The sequence below is a fragment of the Neovison vison genome, chromosome 13 (assembly GCF_020171115.1).
Source record: "Neovison vison isolate M4711 chromosome 13, ASM_NN_V1, whole genome shotgun sequence".
Classification (NCBI taxonomy): domain Eukaryota; kingdom Metazoa; phylum Chordata; class Mammalia; order Carnivora; family Mustelidae; genus Neogale; species Neogale vison.
The window spans coordinates 146,252,076-146,267,394 of NC_058103.1; the positions used below are offsets into that span (position 1 = coordinate 146,252,076).

Consider the following 15,319-nt stretch of genomic DNA (forward strand, 5'->3'; position numbering starts at 1 on the left):
TTCATAACCCTTTTCCACACCTTGCTTTTTTTCCCACTTAATACATGTTGGAGAGCTCACCCTATCAGCACCCGTAAAGATGTCTCTCGTTCTTTCTAAGGGCTACATAACATTTCATCACTTGGATGTGCAATAATTTATTTAACCAGACCTCTATTTGGGGGCATTTAGCTTGGGTTCACTCTTTTGCCATTATCACCTGTCATGTACATCTCTTGTTCTGCACAATGTACAGTTGTATCTGTAGACAAATATCTGGAAGTCAGATTGCTTGATCAGAGAAGTCTGTGCAGACCACTTCTTGTTTTTCCAGGCCTGCATCCCATCACTGATACAGACATTAAGAGGAAGGCTTGGAAACCTGGAAAGCAGTGTGGCTGAGTAATTTTGTATCTGCTGAATCTAATAATAATAAATTGAGATTTAAATTGTTTTCTTTTCACCTTTGTAGTCATTAATTTTTATCGTATTTTTCAAAATTGTCTGTCCACGATAGGGAATTTTAACAACCGACCTTTTACCGTAAATAGTTTGAGAAGCGCGGATCAGGCTGACTCCACCCAGAAGGGAAAGACGCTTCTTCCCAGAGAACTTAGTGGAAACATGGATGTCAGTTTCCCTCCTGCTGTTATCTAAGCCAGTGATGTATCGTCATGGCCGTTTATCATCACGCCTCATGCGGTTCATGGGGATTTTTCTCTTCACCCCATAGATGACGTTACCATGGTCATCTGCCCGGGAATCGCCAATCACAGCGAGAAGCAGTACATCCGCACCTTCGTGGACTATGCCCAGAAAAACGGCTACCGGTGCGCCGTGCTCAACCACCTGGGCGCCTTGCCCAACATTGAGCTGACCTCACCGCGCATGTTCACCTACGGTAAGGCCACGGCCACGTGGAATCCCCCTTATCCTTCTCACTAGGAGCGAGCGCACTGTCCCTTCCGCCCTGCTGTACCTTTCTGAGTTCAGAATTTATGCCCCTCTGGAGAGGCAGCGGGGCTCGGGGTTACGCCAGCAGCTGGTGTGTATGGGGCATTTATGATGCCATGCTTCAGGTCAGCCTTTCAGATGGGCCCCGGAACCTCCCCAAGCGCATCCTGCCTCCTGGAGACCCAGTGAAAGTCAAGGGGGCAGGGAGTCCCCGCCGCCCTCTGCTGGTGGTTAGGCATCAGAGCAGGGCCAGGGGCACCCCCCTGCAGCCCACGCCTGGCCCCACTGAGCCATCCCCACCCCAGTTCTCCAGGACTCTTGTGACAGGCGGGCAAGGGTTGCGATGAGGCACATGCATGTCTTTGGGAAGGAAATCTGGCATATCAGTGACTCACAGGTTCCAAGTTCCTTGCAGAGAGTAACCGGATCTCATAGTGAGACAAGTGCTTCTTGCCTCTAATTGAAGTCCCGTGTTAACGAAGGCTCTGTCTTCCAGGCTGCCCGTTCTTGATTTCTTATTTTTAAATCTCCCTTCATATTATAGATGCACACATAAATAATAAACACATAAGGTATGTGTTTGAATACACACAAACACTGGGCTTGTTTATAACCAAAGAAATTTACTCCACGTTTTAATGGGAAACAACCAAAAATTGCATCCACCATCTCACCATAAATCTAATTTCCGATTGGTTTCTCTTCCCATTCTTTCATCCGTGTGTACATGGTTTTTATTTAAAGTCAGTCTTAGTGTGTATATCTGTGGTGACGTAGTTTAAATAATCTTATATTCACTAGCATAAAGGTGCGTAGTCACTACATTTAATCTTTTTAAGAGCCCCGTTGCTATTATTATTCCATTATTGTTTATCTAACCCTTCCTCTTTGTAGTCCATTTAGTTTAGAGTTTTTTGGCATTTTAAATAATGATGCTATAAATATCTTTCGCATAGAATTTGGTTTTACTCTTTAATGACTACTTTGGGCTGAATTTCCGGGGCTAGAATTTCAGAGTCGACATTCTGTGTGCCTGTTTGTCTGTACTGTCAGACTGTCCTCCAGCAAGGCTGTGCCGGTTTATGCGGCTGCTGATGACGTGTAGGGCACGGGTAGGGAGGCGTGAGCAGGACCCCTGTTCTGGGCCCACCAGGCTGCCCCGCGCCCCCTGCTTCTCGTGCTCACTCCCACGACTCAAGACCCTGTGTTACAGACTCTGCTGCTCAACAGTTGGTCGGTGGCCTGAAGATAGAGGTGAAGATCCAGATTTACAGATCACTCAGGAACAGAAGAGTGAGCGAGTAGGAGACAGGATTGGATCCAAAAGGCAGAAACGGGCAGACTCTCCCAAAAGTGAGAACAATGGGGAAGGATTATAATAAGGACCTGTACGTGGATATAAAAATCCGTCTGCCCAATTTGAGAATGAGGAGGCACGGCTTGGCCTCACTCAGGACCGCAGACAGAGACAGACTTGGGAGTGCCGTCTAACCGCACGAACTGCCAAAAACAAGACGAGATACCAGCAAGGGCACTTAACGTGTGCCTGACCCTGTGCTGATGTCTCACACAGACATCATCCCTTTAATCTCCACAGCAGCCAGCGGGACACTTAGTGAAATTGTGATGAGAAGCCACCCAGAGGCAGAGAGGTCATGTAACTGGGGCGAGGCATAGAGCTGGTAAGCAGGAGAGCTAAGAGAAGAGCCTGGGTCTGGCTGCTCCAGGGTCCGGGATCATGTCAGAGCTAGCAGAAGCGCTGGGTGTGTGTGGTCCAGGCCCGCTGCCCCCAGGAGTGCTGTACCACGGGTCATGGGGAAGAGACACTAGGTTGGGAGACATTTGCACATAAGCTGGGGGATTTGCTGAAGGAGCAGAGAAGAGTGGGCGCGGTGTGGCACAGGGACGGTCACAGAGAAGGTCCCCTCGCCCCCCACCCTGCCGCTGACTTAACAATCAGTTCCAGATTCTTCAACAGCCCCAAATGGGGGTCGCAATTGTCCAGTTAAACTTGGGTTACTAAGGACTTAGCAGGTAGCTGAGCACCTAACATATAGTATCCATTCATTAAATGCTCAGTTGGTCCTTATTCAAATACTTGAAGATCTGTTCATGGAAGCTAGGGATTGGCCGCGCTCTCTGCCGCCCAGATAAATAAGACACGTTCCATCAGTAAATCACCATGCCACAGGGTGCTGGGGGAGGCAGCAGCAGAGAGAAACCCACCTGTCTCCATAGGCAAGCGGTGGTGTTGCGGAAGGAAGGATCAGCATCAGAACTGGGTCCTTGAGGTCCCAGGAGTTGGACCTCCTAAACAGAAGGGAGTGGGCTCGGGGCGGCGTGGTATGTGGGGGCTGGTGAGCTGGATCCCAGCAAGGAGAATCCACGGGGCGAAGGCAGCCCGTCCAGGGAGAAGTCAGCCCCCCAAGGTTTTCAGAGTCAGTTAACCGTCTCCTGTCATGTGCTGTTGTTACAGTTTGTTTCATCAGCATTTTAGAGGTAAATTCCTATAGTTGGTCGTACTCTGGTAGTTTTCCAGGAGGGCGGATGACCTGGAAGATATGTTTCGTCTTCAGTGTTTAAAAAAAATTTTTCTGTTAGAGAAATGTTCAAAAGTAGAGAGAATCGTCAAATGAGCCTCTGTGTACGCACCATCCAGCCTCAACAGCTACTCAGCTTACGGCCAGTCTCGTTTTACCCACAGCCCCCTTCCTGCCCTTTCCTTCCCTTTCGAAGATTATTTTGGAGTTTGTCCCGAAAAGCCCTTCCTTCCATCTGTGACTATTTTGGTGTATGATGCTAAACTATGCAGACTCTTTGTAAACTGTTGTAGTTTGCTAGGACTGCCCTCACAAAATACCGCCATCTGGGTGGCCTCAAGGACAGACCCTTACGCTCTCACTGTTTCGGGGGCCCGGAGTTCAAGTTCAAGGTGTGGGCCACCTCCCCGGGACAGCTTCTCTCCCAGGCTTGTAGGTGACGGTCTTCTCCTTGTCTTGTGTGTCCGAGTGTGTGTGTGTGTGTGTCTCTGTCTGTGCCCTCCTCTTGTCTCCGTATGAAGACACCAGTCAGGCTGGATTAGAACTCAGCCCCAATGACACTGTTTTAACTTAATTATTTCTCTAAAGGCCCTTTCTCCAAATACAGTCAGATTCTGAGGCAGTGGCAGCTAGGACTCCAACATATGAACTGGGGAGGACACGGTCTGGCTCCTAAAATAATTAGCACAATGTCACCATCACACCAGCGGTCCCTAACAGCCCTTCGTCTCCCCAGCCGACTTCTTTCTTTGTCCGTGACTCAGGCTCCAAATCCATTCCTTACATTGCGGTTGGATGATCGGTTTCTTAAGCCTCTTCTATTTATTTTATTATTTAGTATTACTGTTCCCTCCCTCAGCTTTTCAGTGGAAAAGATTTAAAAAAAAAAAAAAAAAGCAGAGCCACCTTAAGCCTCTTTTCAATCTCCTTCCCTTCGCCGTTCATAGACCCCCAACTGCGTCAGCCTGGTCCGTGCTGGAGGACTGGATGTGATGTTAAGGGGTCTCTGGCCCGCGGCCTGCCTGTCACAGGTGTGCCCCAGCTCTGTCTGGACGGCTCTTCTCTGGTCTTCACTTAGCTACTTCTTGTCGTTCAGGTCTCAACTAAGATGTCACCTTCTCGGAGAGTCCTTGTCCCCTGCCCTCACCCCCTAGTCATTCTCTAAGCCCCAGTCTCCCCAAGGCCATTTGATGGGAGCCAGCTGTCTCTGTGCTCCCTGGGGTGGCTCCCCGTGCCCAGAATCCTGCTCGGCCTCCAGAACGTGCTCGCGGCATCAGTGCTGACTGTGGACCAAGGTGAGGGCCAAGAGATGACTGTCTATAAGGTGATCTTGGCGAACCGCGTCTCAAACTCGTGCCCCTGATGGTCACAGGCGCCTTCCCTTGTGCGAGCCACACTGCACTTGAGCAGAGGATGGGCCGACGAGTCCCTGCAAACACCCCTCTGTGGCCACTGGAGACTGATGTTGACCTGAGGAAAAGTAAAGAGGGGATTAACAGGAAGCTTTCCATTCTTCTTTGCCCGTTAAATACCGCCCCCTCCCAAGGTCTCTCTAAGAACATTGTAGAAGACCTTTCCCCACTTATCAGACTGACTGTTCCAGACCACATAAGCACCGGTCCCTTGCCACTGGACAGCTTTGCTGATGTGATTGGGAAGTGTGACAAACAGATCTCTCGCACACGGAAGAATTTCCTAAATGGGTACTTAGGCATTCTCGTGACTTAGAGTCCTTCACGCTGCCTTTGAAGGTTGAAATCCTTAAGGAAAATCCTGAATGACAGCACTTCCCATGTAGCTCCCACTGACCCCGAGTGCCAGGGTACGTTGAGCCTTTTTCCGATCCTCGCTGACATCTGGATGTCGATGCTAGTGTCCCCACTCCACAGGCTTGCCCAGGGTCCCACCCCTCGTAAGTGGCAGAAGCAGCCTTCAGACTGTGTGGTGCTCCCCAGCACCAGTCCGGGGTGGTGCGCGTTTCCCATGCAGGGTATTGTCCGTGAGGACTGGCCAGGAGGAGGGAGGCAGCTGAATGTTTCAGGTGACTTTTCCCGCACTCGGTGGCAGTGGTCATTATTGTTTATATGAATAGTGTTTGTTGTGTAGCGGGCACTGTTCTGAGTACTGATAGGATGTATGAAACGGGCCGTCCCCCTTTTACAGACGAGGAACCTGAGGCCCAGCGAGGTTGTATAACTTGCTCCAGATCACAAAGCTGATGAGCAGGTGGCCCAGGTTTCCCATCCAGATGGTCTAGTCCCGAAGCTCGCGCTTTTGAACTGCAGGCCACATCACCTCTCTGTGTGAGGGACTGTGTTCTGCCGAGACTTCTCAGGAGCAAGGGGAGAGTTCCCACTTGGACACGTAGGTTTAAGGCAAAAGCGCATCCCCGAGCTTCTCAGAGCCCTGGCAGTGGGCCTGGTGGGTCCAGGCTCTGCTCTTTCGTTCATCCAGCATCCAAGAGACATCTGGAGGGCCAGCCCGTGCAAGGGAACACAGGCAGTGCGCAGAGGGCCTGCCGCCTTGCAGCTTCTGGGCTGCTGGGGAGCTGCTCACCATGGGATGGGGAGGTGGGGAGCACAGTCAGAATCAGTCTGAGCTTCTTGGCTGGGTCTGTCTATAAAGAACATTGTTCAAACATTGTCCTTTTCAGGAGCAGGGACCAGATTCTGGGTTTCAATTTATTTTTTAAGATTTTATTTATTTATTTGACAGATAGAGATCATAAGTAGGCAGAGAGGCAGGCAGAGAGAGACGGAAGCAGGCTCCCTGTTGAGCAGAGAGCCTGATGCGGGCTCAATCCCAGGACCCTGGGATCATGACCTGAGCTGAAGGCAGAGGCTCAACCCACTGAGCCACCCAGGTGCCCCCTGGTTTTCAATTTTTATGTGATTTTTTATATTTGTCTCCAACAGATGGTACATCACTTTGAGGGAGAGGCTCAGGAAATGCCCCCATAAGGAAAGAGCCTGTGTTTTAGCATCTAGCCAATGGGGGTTTGAACACCTAGTTCACCCAGTTTGTTGAGAAAGTGAGCATTAATATAAAAGTGTGGAGCACGGAGTCCAGCAAGTAGTAGGAAATTGCAGTGACTTTTTCTGTTTTCCGGGAGCCAGCTTGGAGGAAAGAAGGTGGACATTGACTTGAACAGTCAGATGATCTCGCCTCTGCCTCAGCCCTGTGCTGCTGATTGTGTGTGAACGTTTGCAAGGACCGTTGCGAACTGGGCTTGCTGAGCCGAGAATTCTTTCTGTCTTGAGCGTGCTCCTAAGTTATGACTTTATACAGAGACAGCCAGGCCCCGGCGGTGACCTCGAAGGATGCAGTCCGTGCTTTCTAACTGCACAGCCTTGAGAACTGGCGCTGTGTGGCCTGGCTCAGGGTGTTGGGCGCCAGGGCTGGGGTCGCGTGTCTCAGTGCTGCTGGCCGCTGGATGCACAGCCAGCTCCGGCAGTCACTATGGGCAAGTTGTTTTTATTGTCGCACATGCTCTTTTTGCTGTATTTTAGCCTTCTAAAAATTCGTTTCATTCTTAAAAAAAATTCCTCACCACTTGCTTCAGTAGAGTTCATATATATATATGTTTTCGAGAGAGAGAACATGTGCTCAGGGGAAAGGCGCAGGAGAGGGAGAGAGAGAGAGAATCTCAAGCAGGCTCCACATCCAGCATGGAGCCCAATGCAGGGCTCGAACTCACAACCCTAAGATCATGCCCTGAGCTGAAATCAAGAGTCAGATGCTTCACCCGCTGAGCCACCCAGGCGCCCCTATAATTCATAGATTTTTATTTTATCTAGGATCTATTAAAATATTTCTTGTATGATGAGTGAAATTGGATTAAATTAAATGACATTATCTGATCTGACCATAAATAAAATGTGAGGCCATTAGGATGACAAGAGTGAAACCTGCAAGAATGAAATTTATCAGGCTTTTAAATTTCTTCCTGAGCTTGGGTACTTTGCTGGAGCAGACCAAGTATACAACGCTTTCACGTGGATGCAATCAATACATAACACTTAAAAATGAGAAGCGATGTAGACGTCTTGAAGATTTTTTTGAAGTGTATTTCTTCTAAAGGGCCTAATCTTTAATTGAAACACTATAGCAGTGGACCTGTTGGCTGACTCTTTATTGACCAAATTGATTTTCTAACCCAGACGCTGTTTGGAATATAAGTACTTTTGTCAGGGGTGATGCAGGAGACCAGTGAATTAAGGAAGCATTTTGTTTCATCTTTCTGTCTTTGGCTAACTGCCTTATCCCGGTCGTGCAGGGTTCACATTCAGAGCAGAGTACAGCTGCGCCCAGTCCACCGGCCAGGGGAGGATCAGACAACCAGCATTATCCAGCTGTGCTTATTCTGACCTCCGTTTCAAAGACTGCTCTTGACGTTGAGCCAAGTGACAAAGAGACCATGAGTCTGATCTTGAGGATGAGAGAGAAAACTTGGGATTTTTAAAGTCACTTCTGTATCAGGTGAAAGGAGCAAGAACAGTCTGGCATTGGCCCCCCACAAGGTGACCAAGTCCTTAGGCTCATAATCCTCCTGAGAACTTAGTACCCATCTCTGACCAAACACCAAGCTGGGGCATTGTGACATTGAACATGATCTCAGAAGATTTAAATTGCCCTCTCTGGGTATTTATACACAGAAGTGGGCCCTTCCCTTATTTCTAAATGCTTGAGTTTCTGGCAGCAGATTTCAAGTTGAGAAGAGGGGTCTGAAATCCCAGCACTGTCTTCTGTTGCTTGCAAGAGTCCTGTAATGTCCAACTGAGTTTAATACTGGAAATTTTTGTTTTGTAAACTACCATTTGGAACCACAAGGGAAGGCCAGAAAACTTTGCCTTGCTTAGAAGGCAGCATTTCAGTCTTAGAAGGGAGGGAGGTCCCGTACCTGGGGTGACCCCATAATTGAGCATCCCAGCTGCGTTACTTTTGAGAGTGAAGGAGGACCTTACTCATACTGCGTCAGAATGACAGACATAGTCCTGGACTCTCCCAGGCAAACGAGGATGTACGGCCACCCTGCTTAGTTAGCACGCTGTGGAGATCACCCAGGATCCAAGACGTCTTGCTGTAAGGAGGTGCCAACAGTGATTTTTAAGGAACTTTTGTTTTGTTTTTATGCTGCTCAATCTAGCTGAAGATCTTTGATGAGATCACGAACACAGATGTTTTGATAAGCTTCTCATATCTACCATTTTAATGGACATGACCTCAATTTTGGGTCGTATCCATGATTCCAGATTGACAACCACCAGTCGCGTGGCGTCTGCAACAGCTGAGTGTTACCGTGGCAGAAGGACACGGAGAGGAGGAAGGAGGAGATGGGTAAAGAGAGGGAGGACGAGACAGTGAAGGTGGTGGGTTTGCAGAAGCTCAAGCATCTTGGTAAACCATCTTGCGAGATCACGTGCCGGGAGCCCCTGTGCGTGGAGCTGGTGCCGGGGGGCCCGCGTTAGGGACTGCTACAGGGGCAGTAAATACCCAGAGAATCCTGGAGGAGCCAGGCTCTGGCTTCCAGGATCAGAGCTGGATCCTTCACTTTCAGCCCGAGGAGGGCAGGGCGAGGTATTCTGTACTTGCACAAAGGAAGCTGAAAGCGCTCACTTGTGAAAATCCGTTTCAGAGATAAGGACGCGCCCAGCTCCTCTGGGGCACAAAGAGGGCTCTCGCTTTATTCCTGCAGCTGTTTTCCTCTCGAGTGACTCAGCCGTGCGACGGCCTTCACAGCTCTGAGAAACGACAGGGGCTGCTGGCCCCCAGACACCCGCCGGGAGCCACGCTCTTAGCCTGCCCACATCGCTCTCTTGGACCGCTCGTAGTGGGAGAGATCCCAAGCTGCTCTGTGACAGAGCAGTCAGCACCGTCATGCCGGCCAGTGTCGTGTGCCGGCCCCATGACTCAGACCTCCTCCTCACACTGCTAACACGTGTGGCACCCCCACCACGTTCCCTGCCCGGGCCTGGCAGGGGGAACCTAGAGATGACTCAGGGTCTCCATCCACAAGGGGCACCTGGTCCCAGCATCCCCGTGTTCAAGCCTACTTTGTCACGTTAGCGCCGCTGGGAAATGGCTTCTGTGAAAGTAGCTTTCAGGTAGCCTTAGCCTTGTTTTTCTTGAGGGGTGTGAGGCTGAGGAAAAGCTCTTTCCTGTTCGCAGCAGGTTGCCTTTCCAAGATGCTGGCCCTGCGGTACTCATCTCTCCAAAGCCAGGTTGGTGTCTCAAGTTTCCTCTTGCCTTTAAAAGCTGCAGCAAGATTAGATCCCCAAATCTTGTTACCGGTGCTAATCCCGTAAGGATTAAATACGCAGCCTCATTAAAATCCTTCTCGTATGAAAGAACAGATCGGGGGAGCTTTATGAAACAGTCTGGGGAGCGGCGCGCAGTCACCCAGGGTGTTTGGTAAGCTGTCACCAGGTGGCGGTCCCAGGAGGACCCAGGGCCTAGCAGAAGGCCGATGCCGGAGCTGGGCGAACGCTGTGCCCTTGTCTGGGAAGGACGGGCAGCTCTTCACACGACACCCAACAGCTTGTCCGGCTTTAGGCAGGGCTGGCCCTTTATCCGGATCAGGTGTGTTTGGATTTAATGAAGTTGAGGCTCCCCAGGTACCTACACGATTAGCTGTAATTGCTCCTCGGTGGGGTAGCAAATCTGAGTTTTGTAACTGCCCCAGTGACATCGGAACGAACATCTGCTCTAGGTCTCAAAGAATTAGTCTCAAACCCGGTCAAGATAGGTCCAGGAGCGCCCGGCTGGCTCCTTCGGTGCAACACGTGACTCTGTCTCAGGATTGTGAGTTTCAGCCCCGCACCGGGTGTAGAGATCGCATAAATAAATAAGACTTTTAAAAAATATTTTTTAAAAATACAATTTTTTAAAAAAGGCCTACAAGGAATCCGATGACGAGAAAGCAAAGACTTTTAATGATGAAAAAATAAATCCCCTACAGTACTATTACTTGTGTGGGTTTGTGCCGTGAGGCAAAGGATGGGGTTTGGGGTTAGATGAGGGTCCAAAGTCCAGTGCTCCCCCTGGCTCACTCTGTGAGGTCGGGAGAGTCATGTCATCCCTCCCAATCTTCCCCCGCTGTGTGTATGTTCCCAGGACAGTGCCTGGGCACACGGATGAAGTGCAGAGTGAGACCGAGAATATCTCTACTGTACGGAGCGCATCACCTAGTATAGTTCCCTCCGTGTTCGAACAAAAGAAAGAGTAATAAATAGTCAAGGGATGAATGAAATTAGGCAGAACCCCAAGGAAATGGCAGAAAAGTAAAGATTTTAGTAACAATTTAAAATAAGTCCCTTAATACCATTTCTCATTTGGGCAAATAATGTTCCCATCTCAAACAGCACGAGCCTCCGCTCCAGCTTGAGGGACGTGCTGGGTGTCTAGAGCCTCGCAGAACCTGGTTCAAAGGGATTTTAACATATTTTTTTATTCTTTATTTTCACTGGGTTTTTTTTTTTTAAGATTTTATTTATTATTTGACAGGGAGAGAGACACAGCGAGAGAGGGAACACAAGCAGGGGGAGTGGGAGAGGGAGAAGCAGGTTCCCCCGCTGAGAGGGGAGCCCGATATGGGGCTCGATCCCAGGACTCTGGGATCATGACCTGAGCCAAAGGCAGACGCTTCACCAACTGAGCCACCCAGGTGCCCCTTCACTGTTTGTTTTTTTAACTGGCTGGAATTTATTGAAAAACTGGTGTGTGTATGTAATAAAACCGTTCCAGAGGGACAAAAGTCTGTCTGCCATGAGTCAAACTGTGTCTCCCTCCCACCTTCAACCCTCCAGCCTTCTCTCTAGGAAGTCAGCTTCCGCCGCGGTTTTTCAGTGAGTGTTCGATCAGAGACGTGTGTGCGTATAATCCCTTTAAAGCCAGAGCACGCACTGGACATGGTGCCAACTCCGGCGCTGGTCCCTGGCGTGGTCAGAGTCACTCCATGTCAGCGGGTTGGACTCGACCTCATTCTTTGTCATAGCGACTTCCCCGGGCCTCGGCTGTTGGAATTCCCCCTCCACGTCTGCTACCAGCAGTGATGCAGTGAACATTCTTGTTCACCTGTCTTTGCACGTACGTGCATACCTCTTTGCACACCTACAGTATAAAGCCCCCGGAGGTGGAATTCCTGGCTCTGAGGTTGGTACTGGGAGCAGCTCTAACAGACCTTACCGTGTTGCCTTCTGAAGGCGGGGCCAGTGTCCACCCCTACCTCAGTGGGCGGGCTGGGGGGTGGGTGCCTGTTACCCATACCCCTCAGACCCAATCCCAGGCATTGTTGACTTTTTCTAGCAAGGGCAATGGAAAATGATTCCTAATCTTCTTTTGAATTTGCATTTGTCTAAGTCTGCGCCACATGAAGCATCTTTTTGAACTGCGCTTTTAAAGGACAAAAGAAACAGAAAATCGAAGATTTCCTCTGCCTTTTTTATCAGCCAGGACAGTGGTTCTCAAAGTGTGGTCCCTGGACTCAGAGCCACAGCGTCGCCTGGCAACTGGGTAGAAGTGTAAATCGTAATCCTACCCAGACCAGACCCCCTGAGTCAGAAATTCTGGAAGCAGGGCCCAGCAGTCATGTCTGGACCCTCTGTGTGGTTCCCACCCTTTGAGTTTCTGAGTCAGTGAGTGGGGTGCGACCCAAGAACGTGCATTTTGAACAGCTGATGCTGCTGGCCCAGGGACCATACTTTCACTCTTCACAAGAAAGGTTACCAGAAAGGACTTGTATGTATTCGGGGCTTTAAAGACTGGGCATTTGGTGGACGGAGGAGGTGTCTGGTTGTGTAGAAACCTGGCTTTGAGGAGCTACTCGGAGAGCTGCTACCAGGCCAACCGCCCTCCTGCGGAAGCTTCCAGAAGGCAGAACAGCGCTTCCCCATGGGAAGGTTGCTTACTGCAAGCGGACAGGAAGGGAGTCTGTAAAGGGATGGCCAAGAGGCAGAGCGAGAGTATGCTCTAGAAACCACTTTCCCAGATTTGCCAGAGCCCAAGCGGGCCCTGTTCCTTGCAGTGGTGCTTCTCAGCCCTGCCTGCACTTTGGAGGCCCCGGAGGTCTGGGGAAAGACAATTCGGAGTTACTGAATCTGGGAGGGGCCAGGCATTAGTGGCGTAGTGTTACAAGATCCCCCGGTGAATTTAATGGGCGTCTGATCGATACAGTTGGATCGAAGAACACTGCTTTGGAGAAAAATCTAGAAATCTAGATTGGCCTTTTCAAGTCTTAATCCACAATGACTTGTTTAAAGTAAGTTAAGCCATGGCTTACATGCTTTGGGAGGTGTTTACATGGGTGTAAGCGGGTACAAATTCAGCAAGCACTTTCCTGAGTATTATGTTATGCCTCGTCTAATAAAAATAAAAAAGAATAGGGCGGGGGCGCCTGGCCAGCTCAGTCAGTCAGTGGAGTGCGCCATTCTTGATCTCGGGGTCATGATTTCGAGCCCTATGTTGAGGGTAGAAATGACTTTCTAAAAAGGGGCAGATCTCAGTGTATTGTTACATAGTGGTTTCCAAGACTTTGTTAAAAAAAAAGAAAGAAAGAAAAACAAAGTAAACAAGGCACTAAATAATCTGTGTGCTACCACTGACATTTTTTCAAGGAATACAAGAAGTTACCTGATACCACATCTCTAATGTTACTTGAATTATGTACCATATGCGTGTTTTACCTAGTCAAAAAGACTGTTAATGTAGGTTCCTGGGCCTGGCCCCCATCTTACTGAATCAGCTCGTCTGGCGGGGAAGCCCAGGGCTGCCCAAGCCCAGTGTCCTCTCCAGGTGATCCTCTACCCACTGAAGTTTGAGAACCCCCCGCCCGGGGTTGTGCTGGCCCGGCTGAGGCTGGGTCCCCCCGAGAGAGGAAGCTGTAAGAGGCACTTGCTCCAGACTCAAAGGCAGCATCCCCCATGGCTTGCTGGTTAGGGAAAGAAGCTGTTCAACTCTCATGAGGGATGGCCAGACCTCGGACCGGGTGCCGAGGTCAGCAGCCTGTTTCCACCGTGAACCCATAGTCCCCTCGTTGCTGGTCTGTCGTGTGCACGTGTCTAACCAACATCCCTGACTTGCCCTGCTAGGTTTAATTTTAAACTGGCTCCCCAGGTAGCCTGGGGTTGGGGCTTAGAAGGGTGTGACAAATCCCTTCACCCATGGACAGCACTAACCTCCTCCTCTCCGCAAAGCCCTCCTGTTAGCAAAGCCTCGGAGAGAGCACAGCTTCTCAGTTGATCCCAGTGGGACCGACTGAGATCATGTCTCCTGGACAAACAAGGCTCTCTCCGCGCAGAGGTCTCTCTCCTCTGTGGGTTTCTCAATGAGCCTGCCTCCCTCGGCACGCTGTCCTTACGTCACCAAGGACATTTTATCCCAACCCTATAGAGCATCCTGGCCGTCCCTCCAGACGGAGGTTTGTCTTTCCTTCCTTCCCCCGCACCGACAGAAGGTCCTGTAAATAACATCCACTTGGTTCTTTTCTTAACACCATGAGTCATGATACACATGGGAATAGCATCCTGTCTTATAGGATGCAAATCCCAAAGGGCTTTGCTGTTGCTTCTGTGTGCGAACTAATGTGCTCATACACACCCTGTATATCTGTTTCGACTTCCTTGTGCCTCCAGGCAGGTTTTGCACAACCCACCTTTGGGGAGCATTACACATCTGTGTGATGCATGGTGTCTCCCCTCTTGGGCACCACGAAGTCTGGGTCTCCTCTTAGACCGAGGAGCATTCTAGAAATTTCTCTCCAGGTTGCCGAAGAGAAGTGTCTGTGCAGATGCCTCCCTCCCTCTCTCTCTCTCCATACACACACACACACACACACACACACACACACCCCTCTGTTAGCACCTTGACAGTCAGGAACCCTCCAGCTCATTTGGTTGCACCTGAAATGACTGTGTGGCCTTGCCTCTCTGCCCACAGGCTGCACCTGGGAGTTTGGAGCCATGGTGAACTACATCAAGAAGACGTATCCCCAGACCCAGCTGGTGGTCGTGGGCTTCAGCCTGGGCGGTAACATCGTGTGTAAATACTTGGGGGAGACTCAGGCAAACCAAGAGAAGGTCCTGTGCTGCGTCAGCGTGTGCCAGGGGTACAGCGCTCTGAGGTGAGTGACGTCCGCGCCTCCGTCCCTCACCTCCCTCGGGTGTGTGTGGAGATGGCCCGGGACGCCAGCTCACGTCTGCGAAGACCGGCGGAAACGCGGTGGCGGGCTGAGCTGAAGTGTGTGGGTCCTGGAGTCACCCTGTCTTGCTTTCACGTCATACCCTGGAGCTGTCTTACCAGACTCCGTGAGCCCGATCTGCAGCTCTCTTGGGGGATGAGATCTGTAACGGAATATGCCGAAGTCCCTTCTAACAACCGCGGTTTCCCTCTGGAGTCTCGTGAGGGACCTTCATCTGTTCATGCTCCAGGAGTTTTTGTGGGGCCATGGGTTTACGGAAGACTGCACGAGCTGGAATCCGAGAGCCGGGCCTTGTGATCGCAGAGCCCTCCTGCCTCCGGGAGCATTGGGTCTCGGAGGCTGTGGGCAAGGGGTCTGTCGAAACCACTTCATCTGTGCGCTCGCCTTCAGGTGTCCCATCTCCTGTGGACATCCCAGACATCGCCATGATGGAGATGACCTGGCGGATAAAGGTTTACCTCACCCCTTAGTCTCCTGCCAACAGAGCCCCCCAGGATGAGCCCAAGGAGGGCGTTCTCATCAGCTCCGCCTTCTCGTCGAGAGCAGGGTATCCCTGAGAGTCACTGCACACGCGCGCGCGCACACACACACACACACACACACGTCTCCACACTCTTCACATGCATTCACATTCTTCCCACACTCGCTCTCC

General features: G+C 50.6%; 1 protein-coding gene across 1 annotated transcript in view; it reads left to right on the forward strand.

The window, feature by feature from the left end:
• ABHD2 (abhydrolase domain containing 2, acylglycerol lipase) overlaps positions 1-15,319 on the forward strand; it is a 99,457-nt gene that overhangs the window by 61,568 nt on the left and 22,570 nt on the right. Inside the window, exons 5-6 of the mRNA XM_044231690.1 lie at positions 713-880; positions 14,406-14,589. Coding sequence (XP_044087625.1) covers positions 713-880; positions 14,406-14,589 — 352 coding nt within the window. The remainder of the gene's footprint in view (positions 1-712; positions 881-14,405; positions 14,590-15,319) is intronic.